The 16,684-nt window shown below is 40.9% G+C and overlaps 1 protein-coding gene across 1 annotated transcript in view; it reads left to right on the top strand.

Annotated features, from left to right (window-relative positions):
• Positions 1 to 2,579: 2,579 nt before the first annotated feature.
• hcn1 (hyperpolarization activated cyclic nucleotide-gated potassium channel 1) overlaps positions 2,580 to 16,684 on the top strand; it is a 72,012-nt gene continuing 57,907 nt past the window's right edge. Inside the window, exons 1-2 of the mRNA XM_084935453.1 lie at positions 2,580 to 3,255; positions 9,404 to 9,827. Coding sequence (XP_084791579.1) covers positions 2,900 to 3,255; positions 9,404 to 9,827 — 780 coding nt within the window. The 5' untranslated portion in view covers positions 2,580 to 2,899. The remainder of the gene's footprint in view (positions 3,256 to 9,403; positions 9,828 to 16,684) is intronic.

Here is a 16,684-nt window from a genome sequence, read left to right as displayed (position 1 = left end):
ATGTTGTTTACACCAAATTCTGACTCTACCATCTGAATGTCATTAGAAATTTAGACTGCTTAAATCAAGTAACATTTTTCCAAACTTCTTTTGTATGAATTGGTGACCCTTTAGTGGTGTTCTGCTGCTGTAGCCCACCTGCTTCAAGATTTGATGTGTTGTTCTTAGAGAGCTGCTCTTCCTGTTTATTGACTTGAATCAACCATTCTCCTCTGACCTCTGGCTCCAACAAGACATGTTTGCCCAGAGAACAGGTGCTCACTGTGTGTATTTTGGGTTATTAATATAAGCACCTTCATGTATAAGTCCAGTTTTTCTAGTTTGCTTTTTAAAGTTAGAGGTACTTTAATTGATTTATATTCTTTTGGGTAGTCAACAGGGGCTTTGTTTAGGCTACTGGGTTAACATGCTCAAGTGCAGGACTGAGCAGCAGCAGGTTGAAAACTATATCTAAAGCCAAGTCCAAGAGAGAATCCCGAGTAGGAAGAACACATCAAAAGCCGAAAAGCGAATCAGAGAAAGTAAAGAACACAAGGAGATTAAAACAGATGGAAAGGACTATTCGTACACACAGGGTAATCACGGAAGTGGAGACAACTTGGGGATATGAGACACAGGTACAGGCCAAAAAAAAACCAAACAAAAAAAACAAACAAACAATATTTAAGTTAGATACTGGAGACAAATTTCAAAGTAAGACAGAAAATACCAACAAAAAAACATCCCCCAAAAAATAGAAAGACAAGAGAACGTACACTGAATGCAACACAGAGGCACACTGCCTTGATAACCTTCTAATGTGACCATTTCTGAACAGTAACAGTAGCAGTTTAGTAACTTTAACCTAAACCATGATTTCTCATGAATCTAATAAAACTGTATTACCAGTTAATACCATCAGAAGCCTGTTTTATATTATGTTCATGGCAATTAATGATCCTGGTATAGTGAACAATGCAATTGGGGACTGGAGCCATGTGAAAATAGCTTTAATGCATTTATAGCATGACCAGTGTATAATGGCCAGTGTCTCATAACCAGTCATTCTTATACTTACAGGAGTACCTTGTTTTCCTAACAGTTCTGCACCCGGTCAAAAATGTACATAAATGGACACACACACGTACACATATGTACACAGTACCTGAGCATAAATATGAAAATAAATGGATGTATTTGTGTGCCCATCTGTATGTGTGTGTTTATTCTAAAATATCTCTTATTCTTAGACCTATTGATAGTGTGGAAATTAAGAAAATCTCATTTCATGCTGTGAGTCTGACATGAAAATCACAGCACTAGATTTTCCCATGCATAAGGCAAAATTTCATCCTTCACAAAATATCCTGACTCTTAGCAGTAATGTCTAAATAGCGTTTCCATGGCAGATGGTTTGTGTGACAGGCAGTCCTGCAATTATGCCATTAAGGGGGAAGCCACTCCCTGTGCTCTCTCACTCTTTTTGCTTCTCTTCATCCACACTCCCAAGCGAGCAACCTATAAAACCACAACTACTCACTATTTCCTTTTATTAATGAATAACCCAATTATTCTTTTGATCAATTATTTAATGATTCAGTCTTAACAATGTCAGAAAAAGTGACAAAACATGAACATTTTCCAAACTTGATAGCTTGCTTTGCAAATAATAAAGAAATTTGGATGCAAAAACAAACAAACAAACAAAAACAACCTAATTCCGATTAGAGTACGATTAGCTGATCAGAATTCCTTTTAATTGGTTGGCTGCTTCTGTAGTTTCTGTATTGCTCCATCTACTGTCTCCAGCCTCCAGTCTTTACCATCCGTCACAAAAATTATTTCTGCACTTTATTCTATTATTTTCCCACTGCAATGTAATTCCAGTACTCAGACTCACATCCTTTCTTTGGTCCATCTTCTTTCTTGTCTATTCCTCATCCCATCTTTACCTGCAATCCTTGAGATTTATTTTGGATAGAGGATAGAGCGAACCACGGTTTGCATAATTAGAGAAAACACCTTTTGGAAACAGCATGAGTGGAACAGTTGGTCATCCCTTAATTTACACAATATGTCAGAATGCGCTCATTAATTCAGACGTTACCTAATTAACTACAGAATTCTCCTACATAGAGCAGATCATCTCTTTGTGGTGCATATAAAAGCTCTGGTTTCTACGCAGCCTATACGTCAAGTTTTTAAATAAAGCAAACTGCAGCAGGTAGTTACAGGAAATGTTGGATCAAGATCTGCAACACCTTAAAAACTGCGATATCCACAAGATGTTTAACTTGTAGTTTAATGTGGCCGGTGGCACCTACTTTACAATCTGTTTCATCCAGTTGGCTTCTACTGTAACTTCTCAGCAGGAAGCAAACCAGGTGCCAGGCGAACCACAGGAAGCACCTAATCTATATCGGTTTATTAAGAAATAAAATAATAAAATCAGCCCTCATTAACTTGTCATACGTGTGTTTTTTCTTCTACAGCAGCGGCTTCCCCCTGCCGTGTGTGAAACTGTTGGCAAAGGAGGGGACTGGAGACGGAGGTGGGGGGTATCGTCAGCCACATTATGTAAATAAGGTGCAAGAGCATGTGCCAGTTAAACCGCAGTGTCGTGCGAAGTGAGATGAGGCACAGGCTTTGGACGGCAGAAGCCGGGGGCCGTCGGTAGATGGCGGTAACCCAAGAAACCTGATCCACCGGGTTCTCGGCCACTCTGTCTCAGTTTGCAGCACTCGCGTTGAAGGCAGAGGAGCCGAACAGTTTGAAGGACATCAAAAGAAACAGGAGAGCTCGCGGCGCGTCCTCTCGCCCCCCCTCTCTCTGTCTCGAGCCGGAGACGGAACGCGTAGTCTCAGAGAGAAAACAGAAGAAAAACCCCCCAAAAACAGAAAACGGGAAAACTAAGAGCGCCATGGAAGACAAATCGAATTCGTTCTCCAGCAACAAGGAGGAGAAGGCGGATGGGAATAATGTTTTTCAGAGGCAAGACTCGATACAGAAAAATAACACGGGGAGCCAGAACATGAAGGACCATGGCAACTCAGTGGGCTTCAAGGGGGAGCGGGAAGAGACCATGGTTGGTTTTGATGATCTGGAGGGGGCGTCCAGGCAATATGGTTTTATGCAGAGGCAATTTGGGGCCATGATGCAGCCCGGAGTCAATAAGTTCTCCTTGCGTATGTTCGGCAGCCAGAAAGCTGTGGAGAAAGAGCAAGAAAGGGTTCAGACGGCCGGATACTGGATCATTCATCCATATAGCGATTTTAGGTAAGGGCTGGAATAGACACCTGCTCAAACCCCCTCCCCCTCCCCTTTATTTTATCCACCCTCACTGTCACCCTAAGGTCTGCAAGCTATAGCCTCCACTTGTTATCGCCACTCTCTCACACACAACCTGGCCCAAAGCGCATACGCTAATCTACCTCTGTATTTAGGCAATCAGGCTTCCGCTGTAGGGGAGGGGAGGGGGGCTTCTGTCAAAATGTGCTCAGTGATTGTGTGTGTGTGTGTCTGTGTGTTTCATTGCGGCATTTTTAGTGTTATTATTATTATTATAAGAGAAAAGGGAGGGACGCATTAAGGCTAAAGGTGTATTAGTGAAACGTCCTTGGATAAAGGATGGTGAATGTCATGATTGGAGAACGCACACAGAGCTCAGCCCTCCTGACTGCTTCACACCAGCGGCGCAGTGGCAGCTTCTCATTGCGACACATTCCCTGCTCGTATAGGGGCGACCGTACCTGGACACAACGTGACAATGCCATTGCACCATCGGCGGTTGTAAACATTTCTTTGTAGGCGGATGTGAGCCGATGGGCCTGCGTGCATAAAGGGAAAAAATGCACAGAATGCGGTAAAATCGTGCAGGGAGACGATTAAGGAGAAGATGGCCGTGTTTTGAATTAATTAGTAACAAAAAAAATCTGATCTTCGAGTCTTATCAGAGAGTTTTTACATGCATTTTTTTAAACTGACTTGAATGAGGAAATGTGATGGGATGTGTTTGTTTCAAAGGAACCGCAGAAGGATCGTGCCACACTTCCTTCCTCGGCACCCGCTAAATGTCATAGTGGTTGATCATTTGGATTTGGTCTTTGGTTTGTCTAATTTATTTATTTTTCCTCCCAGCTGCACCAGCTCTCTGGCTTTATTGCAGCAGAGAATTTGAGTTTCAGACCAGCTGCCTCCAATTTGCTTACATTTCCATACACAGTAAACAAATGAATCCAGGTAAAGGCGGTACGGGCTCCCCCCCCTCTCTCTCTCACACACACACACACACACACACACACACACACACACACACACACACACACACACACACGAGCTGCGTGTTTACAGTTTACCTCTTCACCAATTAAGCATCTCATCTGGTCCAGCCTCTGCACCAGTGTCACCTGGCACAGCTTGGTGGTGAAAATCATCCCCGTTTTCCGTTGTCGCAACATGTAACGTGTCGGGGCACGTTGTCCCCCCCCCCCCCCCCCCCCTTCGGCTCCCAGTGTCTTGAGCTTAGAGCTGTCCATGGTCCTGAACTTAGAGCAGGCTGCAAAAATGCAGCGCTTCCTTTTTCTGCAAGGCTTTCTTTTGCTGCTGATTTTTTTTTTTTTATGGCAAGTGATTTCTTATTTAAAAAAAAGGTTACATTTCCTGCTGGCTTATTTGCTACATACATTTGTTGTGATTAATGAGATACCACGTGGTACTCATGGTAGCGCTAAACTCTATAAATCTTCATGCCCCACCCCTTGCAAGATCCCCCCCGCCCTTTCCATGCATAAGAATAAAGATAACTAGGCTATCATAGCCTCAGCCACACAAAGACACTGGTATGCGCTTGACCCTCTGCAGACACAGATGGACAATGATGGTAGGCAAGGATTAGCATAACACAACAGTCAACGAGCTTAACAGACTCAATTATGTAAGAAGATTGACCCCCTCCAAAAGATAGCCAAAGGGTATGACCAGAGCAGTTCAGTGAAATGGATACCTGTTCCACAGCTGTTAGTGAGTCAAGAGATTAATTAGTGGTCCCAAAGTGAATGGGCTGCATTTGTTATATTTGAGGAATTTCAGAAAATACAGTGGGGGATTACAATGAAAATCAGCAGGAAAAAAAAGGCTCTGTAATGAGAACATATGTGTGATTGCTCAAGCAGACTGGGCCTTCTTCTTTCTGCAGTATTAGAAAATGTTTGTCTCACTCACGCTGGCAGAGGCCCCCTAAAGTTACTTCCTCATGACATTTTCCAGAGGGCTGTTTTTCAGAAGACGCTCTTGTCCTCCAGACAGTGCAATGAAACGACCGCCTTCTAGGCCGCTGAGACCGCCTCCTGGCTTGAAAGTGCTACCTTGAGGTTTTCATCCCAGTTTGTGCCCAGTTTGTGGTGGAAGAGACAAGGCTGCTTCTTTGTTGCACGTGGCTCCATGTACTATTTCTTGGAAGCAAATCTTCCTCTCATTTTTTTCTTCTTTTTGCTAAGAAATCTTCGTCACTTGTTCGTTAATCTTATACTGTTATATACTCTCATCTTAATGTTATGTGAGCAAAAACAAAAGACACAAAACACTATCTTTAATGAAAAGTATTACGTAAGTACAGACCATGAATGACACCAAGCATTCACACGGGCTTTATATTGCTTTGTCGAGTGTTGAAACTCAATATTCAACATATTCTTTGTACACAGTAGCTGCTTAAAGATTTATGGCAGGTTAGTAATATTCATTATTAATAGATTTTTGAGAGGGCCCGTGCACGGCCTCGCGCACCTCTGGTTTTGCTAAAGGTGGCTTTGTCATGCTCCATATGCTGTTGTTCAAAGACGTTGTGCAGGTTTTAAGCCTTTTCAAAGTAAATTCTCATGTTGCAGTTCTTTTAATTAACAGAATGAATTGTAGAGTCAACTGTGTTTCTTTCAGATAGTCTATACTCTAAAACCTGCATTCTTCTGAGTGGTTAGAGGCAGAAATTTTACAGTGTAGCTTTACTACCCCTAATTTATTCCTACAACAACAGCCTTATTAAAAAGAAGAAAGAAGCGAGTAAAGCTAGTTTAGAGTATTTAATCAAGCTTGAACAAATCTTTTCCCACATGTTCTGTTTTACTCATCTCGACATTCGTAGATGACTCTGACATCCTTTTTTTTTTAATCCAAAGTCTTTGTTTTTCTCTCTGTCTGAGGATGTGCCATGCTGTAGCACAGTGTACCTGCTACACTGTAGACTGGTTGTGCTGAGTAGGATCCTGTGGACTTCATTGTGTTGCTTGGCAGGAGTGGGTCTGGCATTGATCATGATGGATCACTTGTTGTAAGAAGGAAACCTACAAGACAAAATGTGCTGGCTTGATTCGAGGAAGATTTTTTTAACTTTCTTGTGATTAATCTGCCTCAGCTGGATTATTAGAGGCTCACTGCTTCCCCCTTTGGGGTTCTGTAGCTTCCAGCTCTTGTTATAAGTGGAACATATTGTCTCAAAGTATTTTTTCAGCAATACACTCAAATCGCATATGCTTTTTTGCTAGTTCATGCTGCGTGAATACATTTGGCAGAGTGACCAGAGCGCCACAGTTTCTCCGTTGCTGCAGAGCTTACAGTGTTTGGGAAATGTCTCCCATTTTAAACAGTCACAACAGCAGCGTGTTATAGCATTCAGACCAAGCTTTTTAAAATTGATTGTAAACTCGGGATAAAAGATGATTAGCAGAGTACACATTTCATCTGGATGTGAATCCATAGCTGGGACGGGACTTGAGTGCTGAAATGGGCTGGAAGGGGAGGCTGTACTCCGACAGCACCGGGTGAATGTGGAAGTAGAGTACTTTAGCTGGAATCCATTGCTAGTGTTGGTGCCGCAGTTACAGTTAAGTGCACTGCACTCCGTTACTGGTTTAGCTGGGGTGCTTTCTTAGAAGTGGCACATTAGACCAAAAGCTTAAGCTTAATGCAGTATCAGAGCTGCCTCTGTGACTAGGTCAGTAAAACCAAAAGGAGCACACCTGCATTGGTGTTACCATAAATAAAAAAATGTTTTTAGCATTTAAACTTCCAAATTAGTATTTTCATTATTTCAGTCTGATAACTTAACTTAAAATGAGTACTTTATTACAGAAGCAGAATACAGTTAGACTATGGTACCTTTGAAGTTACATACTCTGTTGTTTTTGACTTTGGTATGTGATGAGTTACATGTAAACTCTAGTAGCATTGGGGTTTCACTCCATTTGACAGATTTCTTGTATTCTTCTGATGACGAATATTTCAAGGTTGCTTAATGCTTCTTTTATTTGATTTGATTTTATATTTCATTGTGAAGCACAATGTTTAATTCAACAGATATGTGGGTGTCTTAGAGGTCATATACAGTATAAATACCACCTACAAAAGTCACAATAGAAATAGAAATATGTTAGAGATGTGGGAACTCTGTCAACATGAGTGGAAAACATCCAAATTCAAAAAGTGATTCAACTTAAATTCTGATATTAAAATCTGTTTGCTGAAAGCAGGAAAATAAAACATCTTAGTTCACAGGGACTAGGTTTTTTAATCTCCAAATTAACAGACTGTACATCTTGAACTCACATTTTTGTGTATTATTTATTATTTAACTATTTTTGCTCTACCGCTGTTCTCTCTCTTTTTTTTTTTACTATAAATATGTTTGTGTTCATTGATTTTATATAATCCTTGATCCCCTTAGATTAAAGTTGAAAAAGATTAGTCATGGCAGCCTCTTCTTTAAAACTGAAATATAAACAATTCCAAGAAAAAAAAAGTCACACACAACATGACGTATCGGGTCGATAAGCATCAGCTTATTGAAAGGTTGAAACAATGACACACGTGCTAAAAAGCGTATAAAAGCACAGCTTTTGCATGTTTTTTTTTAATGCTCTTATTACTCATAATGCTATAGCTCGGTTCTCGTACGCATTGTACTTGTTGCGTAACTTTGTTGTTATTGTGCTGACCTGAGAGGACTCAGTTTGCATCATGGTTTAGCATGAAGTCAACGAGCTCAGCAGTTCAATATCTGCTGGGGTAAAAATACCTATTGTGGACCTTATCAGCCACCTCAATGTTTAGTTGAAGTGAAGACAGTTATCAGACATGTGATCTGTGGGTATTTATAAAGCCAAGGCCTCGGCTTAATTTATTGAAACAGATCCATTACTGGGTGGCAAGTCTGCCAGACAGGCATCCGGCCAGCCAGTTCATTTCTACCTTCAACAACAACGTGATGGTCAGCAAGGCAGAGCAGAGGCAGGCAGGCACGGAGCGGGGATAACGTCAGTGGAGAGTTTTTAGAGTGAGATAGGATTGCTGAAAGCATCTATTTTCATTCATGGTTGTCTGGCCTTTGCTCAGGGCCCAGAACACTTTGTGAAAAGAGCAGGGTGCTGATGAATTACTTCTGACTCTGTTCATCGAAAGGCAGAGGGCAGGGACATTAACACAGCCAGGAAGGATGGAGAGGGTCTCAGTCTAAAGGGCCCTGAATACATATAGTAAGCGATAGCAGTACATTACTGGATGTCCTTGTATCGTAATTAACTTTGAGCCTGAGAGTTTTGGTACGAACTCAAGTATATATTTCTCGGAGCGAGATCTTAAGCTTGCATGTATGAGCCTTTCCAGATCTGAGCTGAAAGATTATCTAATATTGTCGGCTGTTTAGATGTTGCATGTTATCTGCTGATAGCAGAAGTGGCAACGTAAGATCTTTCAGGCTGTGTACCTTTGCAGGCTGAAGCACTGGATAGGCTGCAGTGAAGAGTTTCATAGGCAGTGACTGATGTCAGAAGGTGGCTACTACTGACTTTTATAATCCCCTTACCTCTCTGCTTCCCACATGAAGTTGGAGTTGGAGCAAACTGGCGTTATAGCTATCGTAATGAAACTTGTTTCACACTTTCCCTCGGAGTGAATTGAGTTATCGCTGATACGTAACCTTTTAAATGTTCTAATAAAAGAACGGGATGTAGCTTCGTGCTCTTGAAGCTTATCCTATTTGTAGGCAGCAGAGTATTTGAGCAAGTTCAGATTGAATAAGAGGCCCAGCTAATGTTAGAAAGTCATGTGACCTGACACGGTAAATACCGTATTTAAATGTCAGAAGAGAGCAGAGTGATCGGGCATTTTTTTAAGCAGAGCTTTATAAATCAACATTGTGCAGTGCTCCTCTTTTCTGGGACTGTTCTACCTTTTCATAAGACATGCAGTGACAGAGTGAACAGTCACCTCTGACCGTATGCAATGCACTGGGATAAACAGAATTATACATATAAACAATATCTGCAGAATAAGCAGAAAAGAAGCATGATTTCTTTTCCCCTGTGGACTTCAGTTTTGTGGCTACAGCATGTTTTATCGCTTGCATTACTCATTTGTTTCGGTTTTTCCACAGGTTCTACTGGGACTTGATAATGCTCATCATGATGATGGGGAATCTAATCATCATTCCTGTGGGAATAACCTTCTTCTCAGAGCAGACTACCACCACCTGGCTGGTCTTCAACGTGGCTTCGGACACCATCTTCCTGGTGGACCTAGTCATGAACTTCAGAACGGGGATCGTCAATGAGGAGAGCTCAGAGATCATCCTAGATCCCAAAGTCATCAAGATGAATTACCTGAAGAGCTGGTTCGTCGTGGACTTCCTTTCCTCCATTCCAGTGGATTATATATTTTTGATAGTGGAGAAAGGCTTTGACTCAGAGGTATATAAAACAGCCCGCGCCCTGCGAATCGTCCGCTTCACCAAGATCCTCAGTCTTCTGCGTCTGCTAAGACTGTCCCGACTCATCAGATACATACATCAGTGGGAGGAGGTGCGTATATATTTGTCTTTGTCACATAAATTAACAAAGTTGTGCGGTCTCTTACTGTGATTGGGTGGGGTCCTTGCTTGGGAGTTACCTACTTATCTGTAGGTAACTAGTGTAATCAGTTTCAGTTCACTGATGTGTGAAATTAATTTGAAATGTGAAATCAGAGCAGATGCTTTTATTAGGAGAAAAATACCTGCACGTCAACCAGGTAAGGAAATCCCAAACAGCTGATTCTGTTCATCTGGACGTAGCGTTTTCAGCGGTAAAGCCTGACCAGAGACTGGAGAAGTTGGATGAGTGATGAATTGTTTCGCCACTGAAATCACTACGTCCAGATGAACAGAATCAACGTTTTGGGAACACATTTAACAGTTTACCATTCCAGTGGTCTCCAGTGTAAAAAGATGAATCTGAGGCGTAGTGAGCAACCTTCTTAATAGTTTAACTGTAGTGGATTTTGTGTAAATATCACAAGGTTATACCCAAAGGATATAACAGAGAGTGATGCATTACTTACCCACTATTGAGTCACTGCATGTCTCAGACTTTTTCCAACCTGAATCCAGTGTTCTCATCCTTCTCCTAAGGACTAAGTAACTACACGTCATCGTGACCCTGTCATTTCAGCTAGTGGATCCAGTTTAGATATCACGGCCAAAGTCATTACTGTGTGTACGATTTCGTAGTTAAAATGTAAATAGGTGAACATAACGCTGTCATTTTTAATCAGCTTGACTCCCTCTTATTTTAAATGTCCTTGCAGCAAAGCGTCAGGGACACGTTCCTCCCTTATTGTTACACGTGCTGTTAGCCATGCTGTTTTAGATTGTTTGATATGCACGGAGTGTATTAAAAACATATCAGCAGCAAGAGGACTGCAACAAGGCATAATGTGCTATGTGCATGGACTGTATGTAAAAGATGGATGCAGCCTCCAGGTTTGAAAAGTGGAGTAAATTTGTATGAAGGTATACGGGAAGGTTGTAGAGAGCAGATGACGCTGCTTGTTCATGTGTCATTTAACAGTTCAGTAAGCCCATTCTTAATTAATCTAGTGTCTCGTTTGCTAGCTTCAGCCCATCTTTATTATACAATATTGTATATAAGAAAGTGAAAAAACAGGAACTTTTGTGTTATTAATTACTTTGGTGTAGTATCTATATCCATGGGGGAGGTCTTTATTTGAGGGAAAGCTGTAAAACTAATGAATAAATACAGTTAGAAGTCCAAAATTGATCCTGCCCTTCACATTTCCAAAGCTGTCCAGTGGGCCGGATGAGAGTCTTTGCGCGTCCAATTCTGGCCCGCAGGCTATATATTTTACACCCCTGCTATAAACCAATCGATGACATCACGGTGGCCACATCTGGCTTTTATATAAAAGCTGCTGTTGTGCCCGTGTAAACATAAGCTCCAGTCAGAACTGTGCCTGATTCCTGGTACCCATACTACGGATCAGTGAACTTTTATAATACAGAAAAAGATCATCTTTCTGCTTAAGTACCAGCGAGGCAGCTGACTTTTACAGTGTTTATGGTAGCTTATAGCTTTCTGTCAGTGTGTGCTTTAAACATTTTTTATTATCCTTACTGTGTAATGTGGCATTTGAAAAACAAAACCATTATTCATGCTTCAGTAAAGCATTATTAAAGCTTTGCTGAATATGGTCTCTGGTTCCGGATTCTCACACACACATACGAGCACAGATACGTCACACAACACACTCTGAAAGTGAGCGCACTATAGATGGTGGTTGCTTGGTGTTATTATCTTGGTATGTACACTATGTGGGAAGCTGATTGTGAGGTTCAGCGTAGTTTGCAGACTTGTATACATTGGGAGGATGAGACAGCGTTGGACCAGGACAGAAGCACAAATATTCAGTGCTGCAAGGTTAATGAGAATCTGCAGCGAGGATGCAGGCAGCCAGTGCAGTACAAAGTACACAGGGATGTGTCATAATGCCTGGCTGCAACAGCAGAGCTTACAGGCCTGTGCTACTCTCAGTTCATCTCTCTCACGTCATTCGTCTTTGCCTCCAATCATTTCGCTGCTTATCAAACGCCGTGGCTCCTTCTTTCCCTCTGGTTCGCCCCCTTCCCCACAGTTGCATGCCTTTTCTCACCCTCTCACTCGCACGGCATGTCCTCCTTTGGCATGTTGTCTTTCTTTAAGACATGTCCAACCCCTGTGCACTTAAGAAGATAGTTTAGTATATGAAGCTTGCATCAATTTACTTATTTCGCTGTAACCATATTAAACGAGCACACCGAATAATAAAACAACGGCGAAACAGACACATCCACTGGAGATGCGAGAGGGGAAGAAAAGGCACTCGGTGGAAACATTCCAAGCTGTCGTAACATGTTAGGTGTGGGATGCAGGATTAGAGCTTTAATGGAGGGACGAATGTAGTTTCCTGCCATTGCAAAGATTTTCAAGCTGTGAACATTCGTTACATCAGCCGTGGGATGGACCCAACTAGTTATTCAGTCAGTTTCTACAATAAGTCATCCTCCAAACTGTATGTCCATCCGTCATTCCTTCATCTGGTGTTTGCTCCCTCCCGCCCTCTTCACTCTGTCACCATCTTCTCCCTCCATCTGTGGACTAAAGGAGGCTGTTATTTCACCAGTGCTGGCTGGCCATTCAGTCTTTTTTCACTTTTCCATCACTGCTAATGTCCTAGTCACGGTCTCTATCAGCGAAAACCTATTCTTATTCTTTAGGGTTGTTACCCTCCTAAAATCTTCATTTTTAGTTCAGAGCAGAATTTTCCCATTTAGCGTGATCGATACTGAAACTGTATCTAATATATAAAAAATGAGTCTTTGGAGTCACCTGCAGGTATGTCTGAATGATTTAGCTGTGTAATTTGTCAGTAAATACTCCACTTTCCTTTATTAAAAGTGCTTGTGGCAAGAAGGATCCTGATACAGGCAGTTTTGGTGGGGAGTGGATATCGGGTATTATGGTTGCAGTAAAACAGTTGAACAGCTACAGTATTAGGACCCAGTCAGGACCTGACGTGCCTTATTTAACAACTCGCACAACTGCCAGTCATTAGAAAGACATTATAAACTCCACTTCGATGACTCTGCCTGTGCCAATTTGGAAATGTAATAAAGATGGAAGAAAATATATGCAGTAAAAAAAAACAAAAACATTACTAGTGTTTTATGGCAACAGATATTAAGACTTGGTAGCTGAAAAGACGTCTACTTACAAGAGTGCATGCTGCTGTTTGCACTGTATCCAGTTGTCTGGTTCTCTGTGTGTTTTCTAAATCATTCATCATGTGCATGTGCAAACATAATTATTACAATGTGCAGTACTTAGGGAAATTGCAGTGTACAGTGTGAAGGTCACGTAGAGCAGTAAATTCTGTGTGCTCAAACAATCTGAGTGGGGACCAACCAAAGGGAAGCTTGTGCACTTTTTACACATGTGAAAGTAACTACTGATCTTTCATACATTCACATCAGCAGTGTTGGTCAAGTTACTTGAAAATAGGAATTAGTTACTAATTTCTAATTACTTTTCTAAGAAAGTAATCCCATTACTTTACTGATTACTTATTTTCAAAATGAATTAGTTAATTTATTACTTTGTTACATTCCCGTGGCAGCGTGCTCGGTGCTTGCTAAGATTTGAAGATTAATCTCTCCTGCACTCCATATTATCCATTGTTGATATACACACGTCTGTTGCTGTCACGGACGTCGCACGCTCGTACGTCCTTGTCATGAGACACTCTCATAAAATCACGGTTTAGTAACGCAGTAACGCGGCATGCTTACTGGAAAGTAACAGTAATCTAATTACTTTTTTGCAATATTAATCCCTTACTTTACTTGTTACTTGAAAAAAGTAATCGGATTACAGTAACGCGCTACTGCCCATCTCTGCACATAAGTGCTAAAAAGTGCAGAGCTAAAAATGTAACTTTCTGCTCTTCTTTTGTCCACGTGCCTAAATGCACTGAGGCGCTGCCACGTGATTGGTTGATTCAGCACTGTGCCATTCATGATGTTAAGAAATCCTACAGCTCGTTATTTCCCATAAACAGAGGATTGGGAAAACTACAAGTCATCTAGCTTACCTCTCAACTATAGTGCCTCATTAGGGAATTATGTGTAATTATTAACAATTGAACAACTGAGAAAAATAATGAGAAGAGTTATCTGGTTATTTTACACCTAATTTCACATGATTTTTTTTTGTTTTAACTTTCAAGGGCATTTTGCCCCCTGCTCCTATTCATTTCTAACCCTGCTTCTCTAATGTTTCTCTTATTATTTCATGCCCTCACAGACACAGAGCTAATTATCCCAATGACCTTAAAGTCACAGTAGTGGTTTTTTTTTTGTTTTTTGCTCTCTCAGAATGTTGGCACCTTTGGATATGTGCTAATGTCAGGCAGATCTTAATGACGTGTATTACAGGGAAATGATTTATATACTATCCTATTCAATGCTGGTTTTAGTTTGTTTTATTTAATGAAAATGCAAAAGGAGACTAAAAGGATAACATTTTTAAACTGCTGTAGAAAATCCCCAGAGCTCCCAGTGCCACATCTGGCTTATCACAGTCACCAGGCCTCCCGCCAGATCCCAGCTCAAGCAGGAGGGCTCAGGTTGGGCTTGTGGCAACATACCATCCCCCAAGGGGAACTGTACCCTTTTTGAGGGTACCAGACAAAAACAAACACAAAAAAAACAAAAAAAACCCAAACATCTGTCATACAATATTTATTGTTTATTGTACATTTAAAATAGAATAAAAAACTGTTGTTGGTCGTATTATGAAAACAAAACTGCCACTACTCCTGTTGCTGTTATGCGACCTAAGATATTAAATAACCATTACATCTGTGGTTAAATATGCTTCAGTTTTTGCACAAACCCCCCAACTTGTATGTGTTGTATTTGTCGTACCTTTTGCTGCCCTCTTTGGCCAGGTCTCTCTTGGAAAAGAGATTTTAATCTCAGTGATACTTTTTACCTGGATAAGTAAAGGATGGGTCGTGGTGTACGGTACAGTGGAGACTATATAGTAGTATGTATGTTTTCAGTACTTGCTAGTAATGCATCTGGATTGCTACTGTTGACACAAGCTTTTCTTCGTGTGTGCTGAGCATCCACATATGTCATGACCAGCGTTGACTTTGCTGCCCTGAGCTGCCTTCAAGCCTCTCCCTCTCCTCTTCTGTTACTTTGATCTGTTGGCTGATGGCGTCCAAGACCTGAGACACAAACCAGCTGCTTGTAGGAAGCGTCAGCTCCCATGTGCACCTTCACTTTGTCGTCACTGTAGTCACAGACTAATAGTACAACCTGTTTCTGTGAGTATCTGTGTTACTGAATAAGTCAAATTGTCCTTTTATTTGCCTTCTAAAAACATTTAACCTGGTATTATTAATAATGCACTTTATCTGCAAACACTGCTGGTTCAGGCTTTTTAGTTGCATACTTTAAAAACAAAAACAGTAGTATCTGCTACAGATGACTGCAGAACGTGATGTGAGTGATCTGATTAATTAGAATCTGCCTGTAGGGATAGAGATGTCGTCCTAAGCAAAGGTGCTTAATTCACTGTCGTTAAATTGATCTGAAATGGGAGAAAATGTGAGCCAACTGACCCGAGTATCCAGTTCACTGAAGAAGAGGCTTTAACTACATTTGCCTGGCTATATTTGGTCTCCACTGAAATATCCCATGCTATTTGTATGACAGCCTGACAGCATGCCCTTTTATACCCTGCCATCGTCAGACAAAATATGTGAACGTACTGATGTTTGTCAGTTTGTGTTTACATCAGTGGCTTATGTTTCAGTTTGATCGGTATGCTAAATTAAAGCCAGAGCAGATCATCGGACCTCTGTCTGTAGCTCACTGCAAATAATGCACAGTAAATTAAACACAGGCTCACAAACAAACAGCCATGCCAAGTATTAAGTCAGAAAACAGCTTAACTTTCAAAAATTAAAAATTAGCTAATTTATTTGATTAAATGTGTTTAATATCTCCAAATAAACATATGAAACATAAAAAAAGAAGGCATCTTTGCTAGATAAAGGATTCTTTATAAACAGCTGAATATGGAACTAAGTGCTACAGGCACTGAAAATTAAGATATAACCTTCTTAGTGATGAATAGAAACTGACACGAGGTACTGAAACAGTAAGGTGAAAAAGGCCGTAGTGTTCTGTGAGCCATTGTGTACTGTAGTCTGCCACGATAGCAACAAATAGTTTGGTGCCAAAGCAGATTAGTGGGACTGTGTTTGCAGAGTCCCGTGGACCCCATTCACCTGTCTCAGAATAGGCAATGCCAAGTATTCGGTGCCTTAAGGTCTCTGCCCTGGTGTCATGCAGGGACACAGGTGCATAATCGCACGCACACACACTGAAAGTGTGCTGAATCATAAAGTGTTGACTCATTTGTGAGGTTAAAAGAGAGATCATAAAGAGAAAAAGAGAGGAAACAAATAGAGGAAAGCACCGGGGGTGGGGCGGTGGGGTGGGGGTTATAGTTTTCCATTCTAATACTTTGTTCGCTTGTTTATAAGATAAGATAACCTTTACTAGTCCCACACGTGGGAAATTTGTTTTGTCACAGCAGAAAGTGGACAGTGCAAAGTTATATAGCAAAAATGAGAGAACACTGGAATACAATAAGGATAAGATACTGTAAACAACTGTACACAATAGAATAGCATAAAATAAAATACTGTATACAATAGAATAAAATAAAATAAAATATACAATAGGATAAAAATAGAATACAAATGCTATATACAACAATTATTGTGCTGACCCTTTTTTTTTGTTCTGTAGTTACAGATGAACGATTAT

This window comes from Perissodus microlepis, chromosome 7 (assembly GCF_051167445.1).
Source record: "Perissodus microlepis isolate ML-2025 ecotype Zambia chromosome 7, ASM5116744v1, whole genome shotgun sequence".
Taxonomy (NCBI): Eukaryota; Metazoa; Chordata; class Actinopteri; order Cichliformes; family Cichlidae; genus Perissodus; species Perissodus microlepis.
This window is presented reverse-complemented; position numbering and strand designations above follow the sequence as displayed.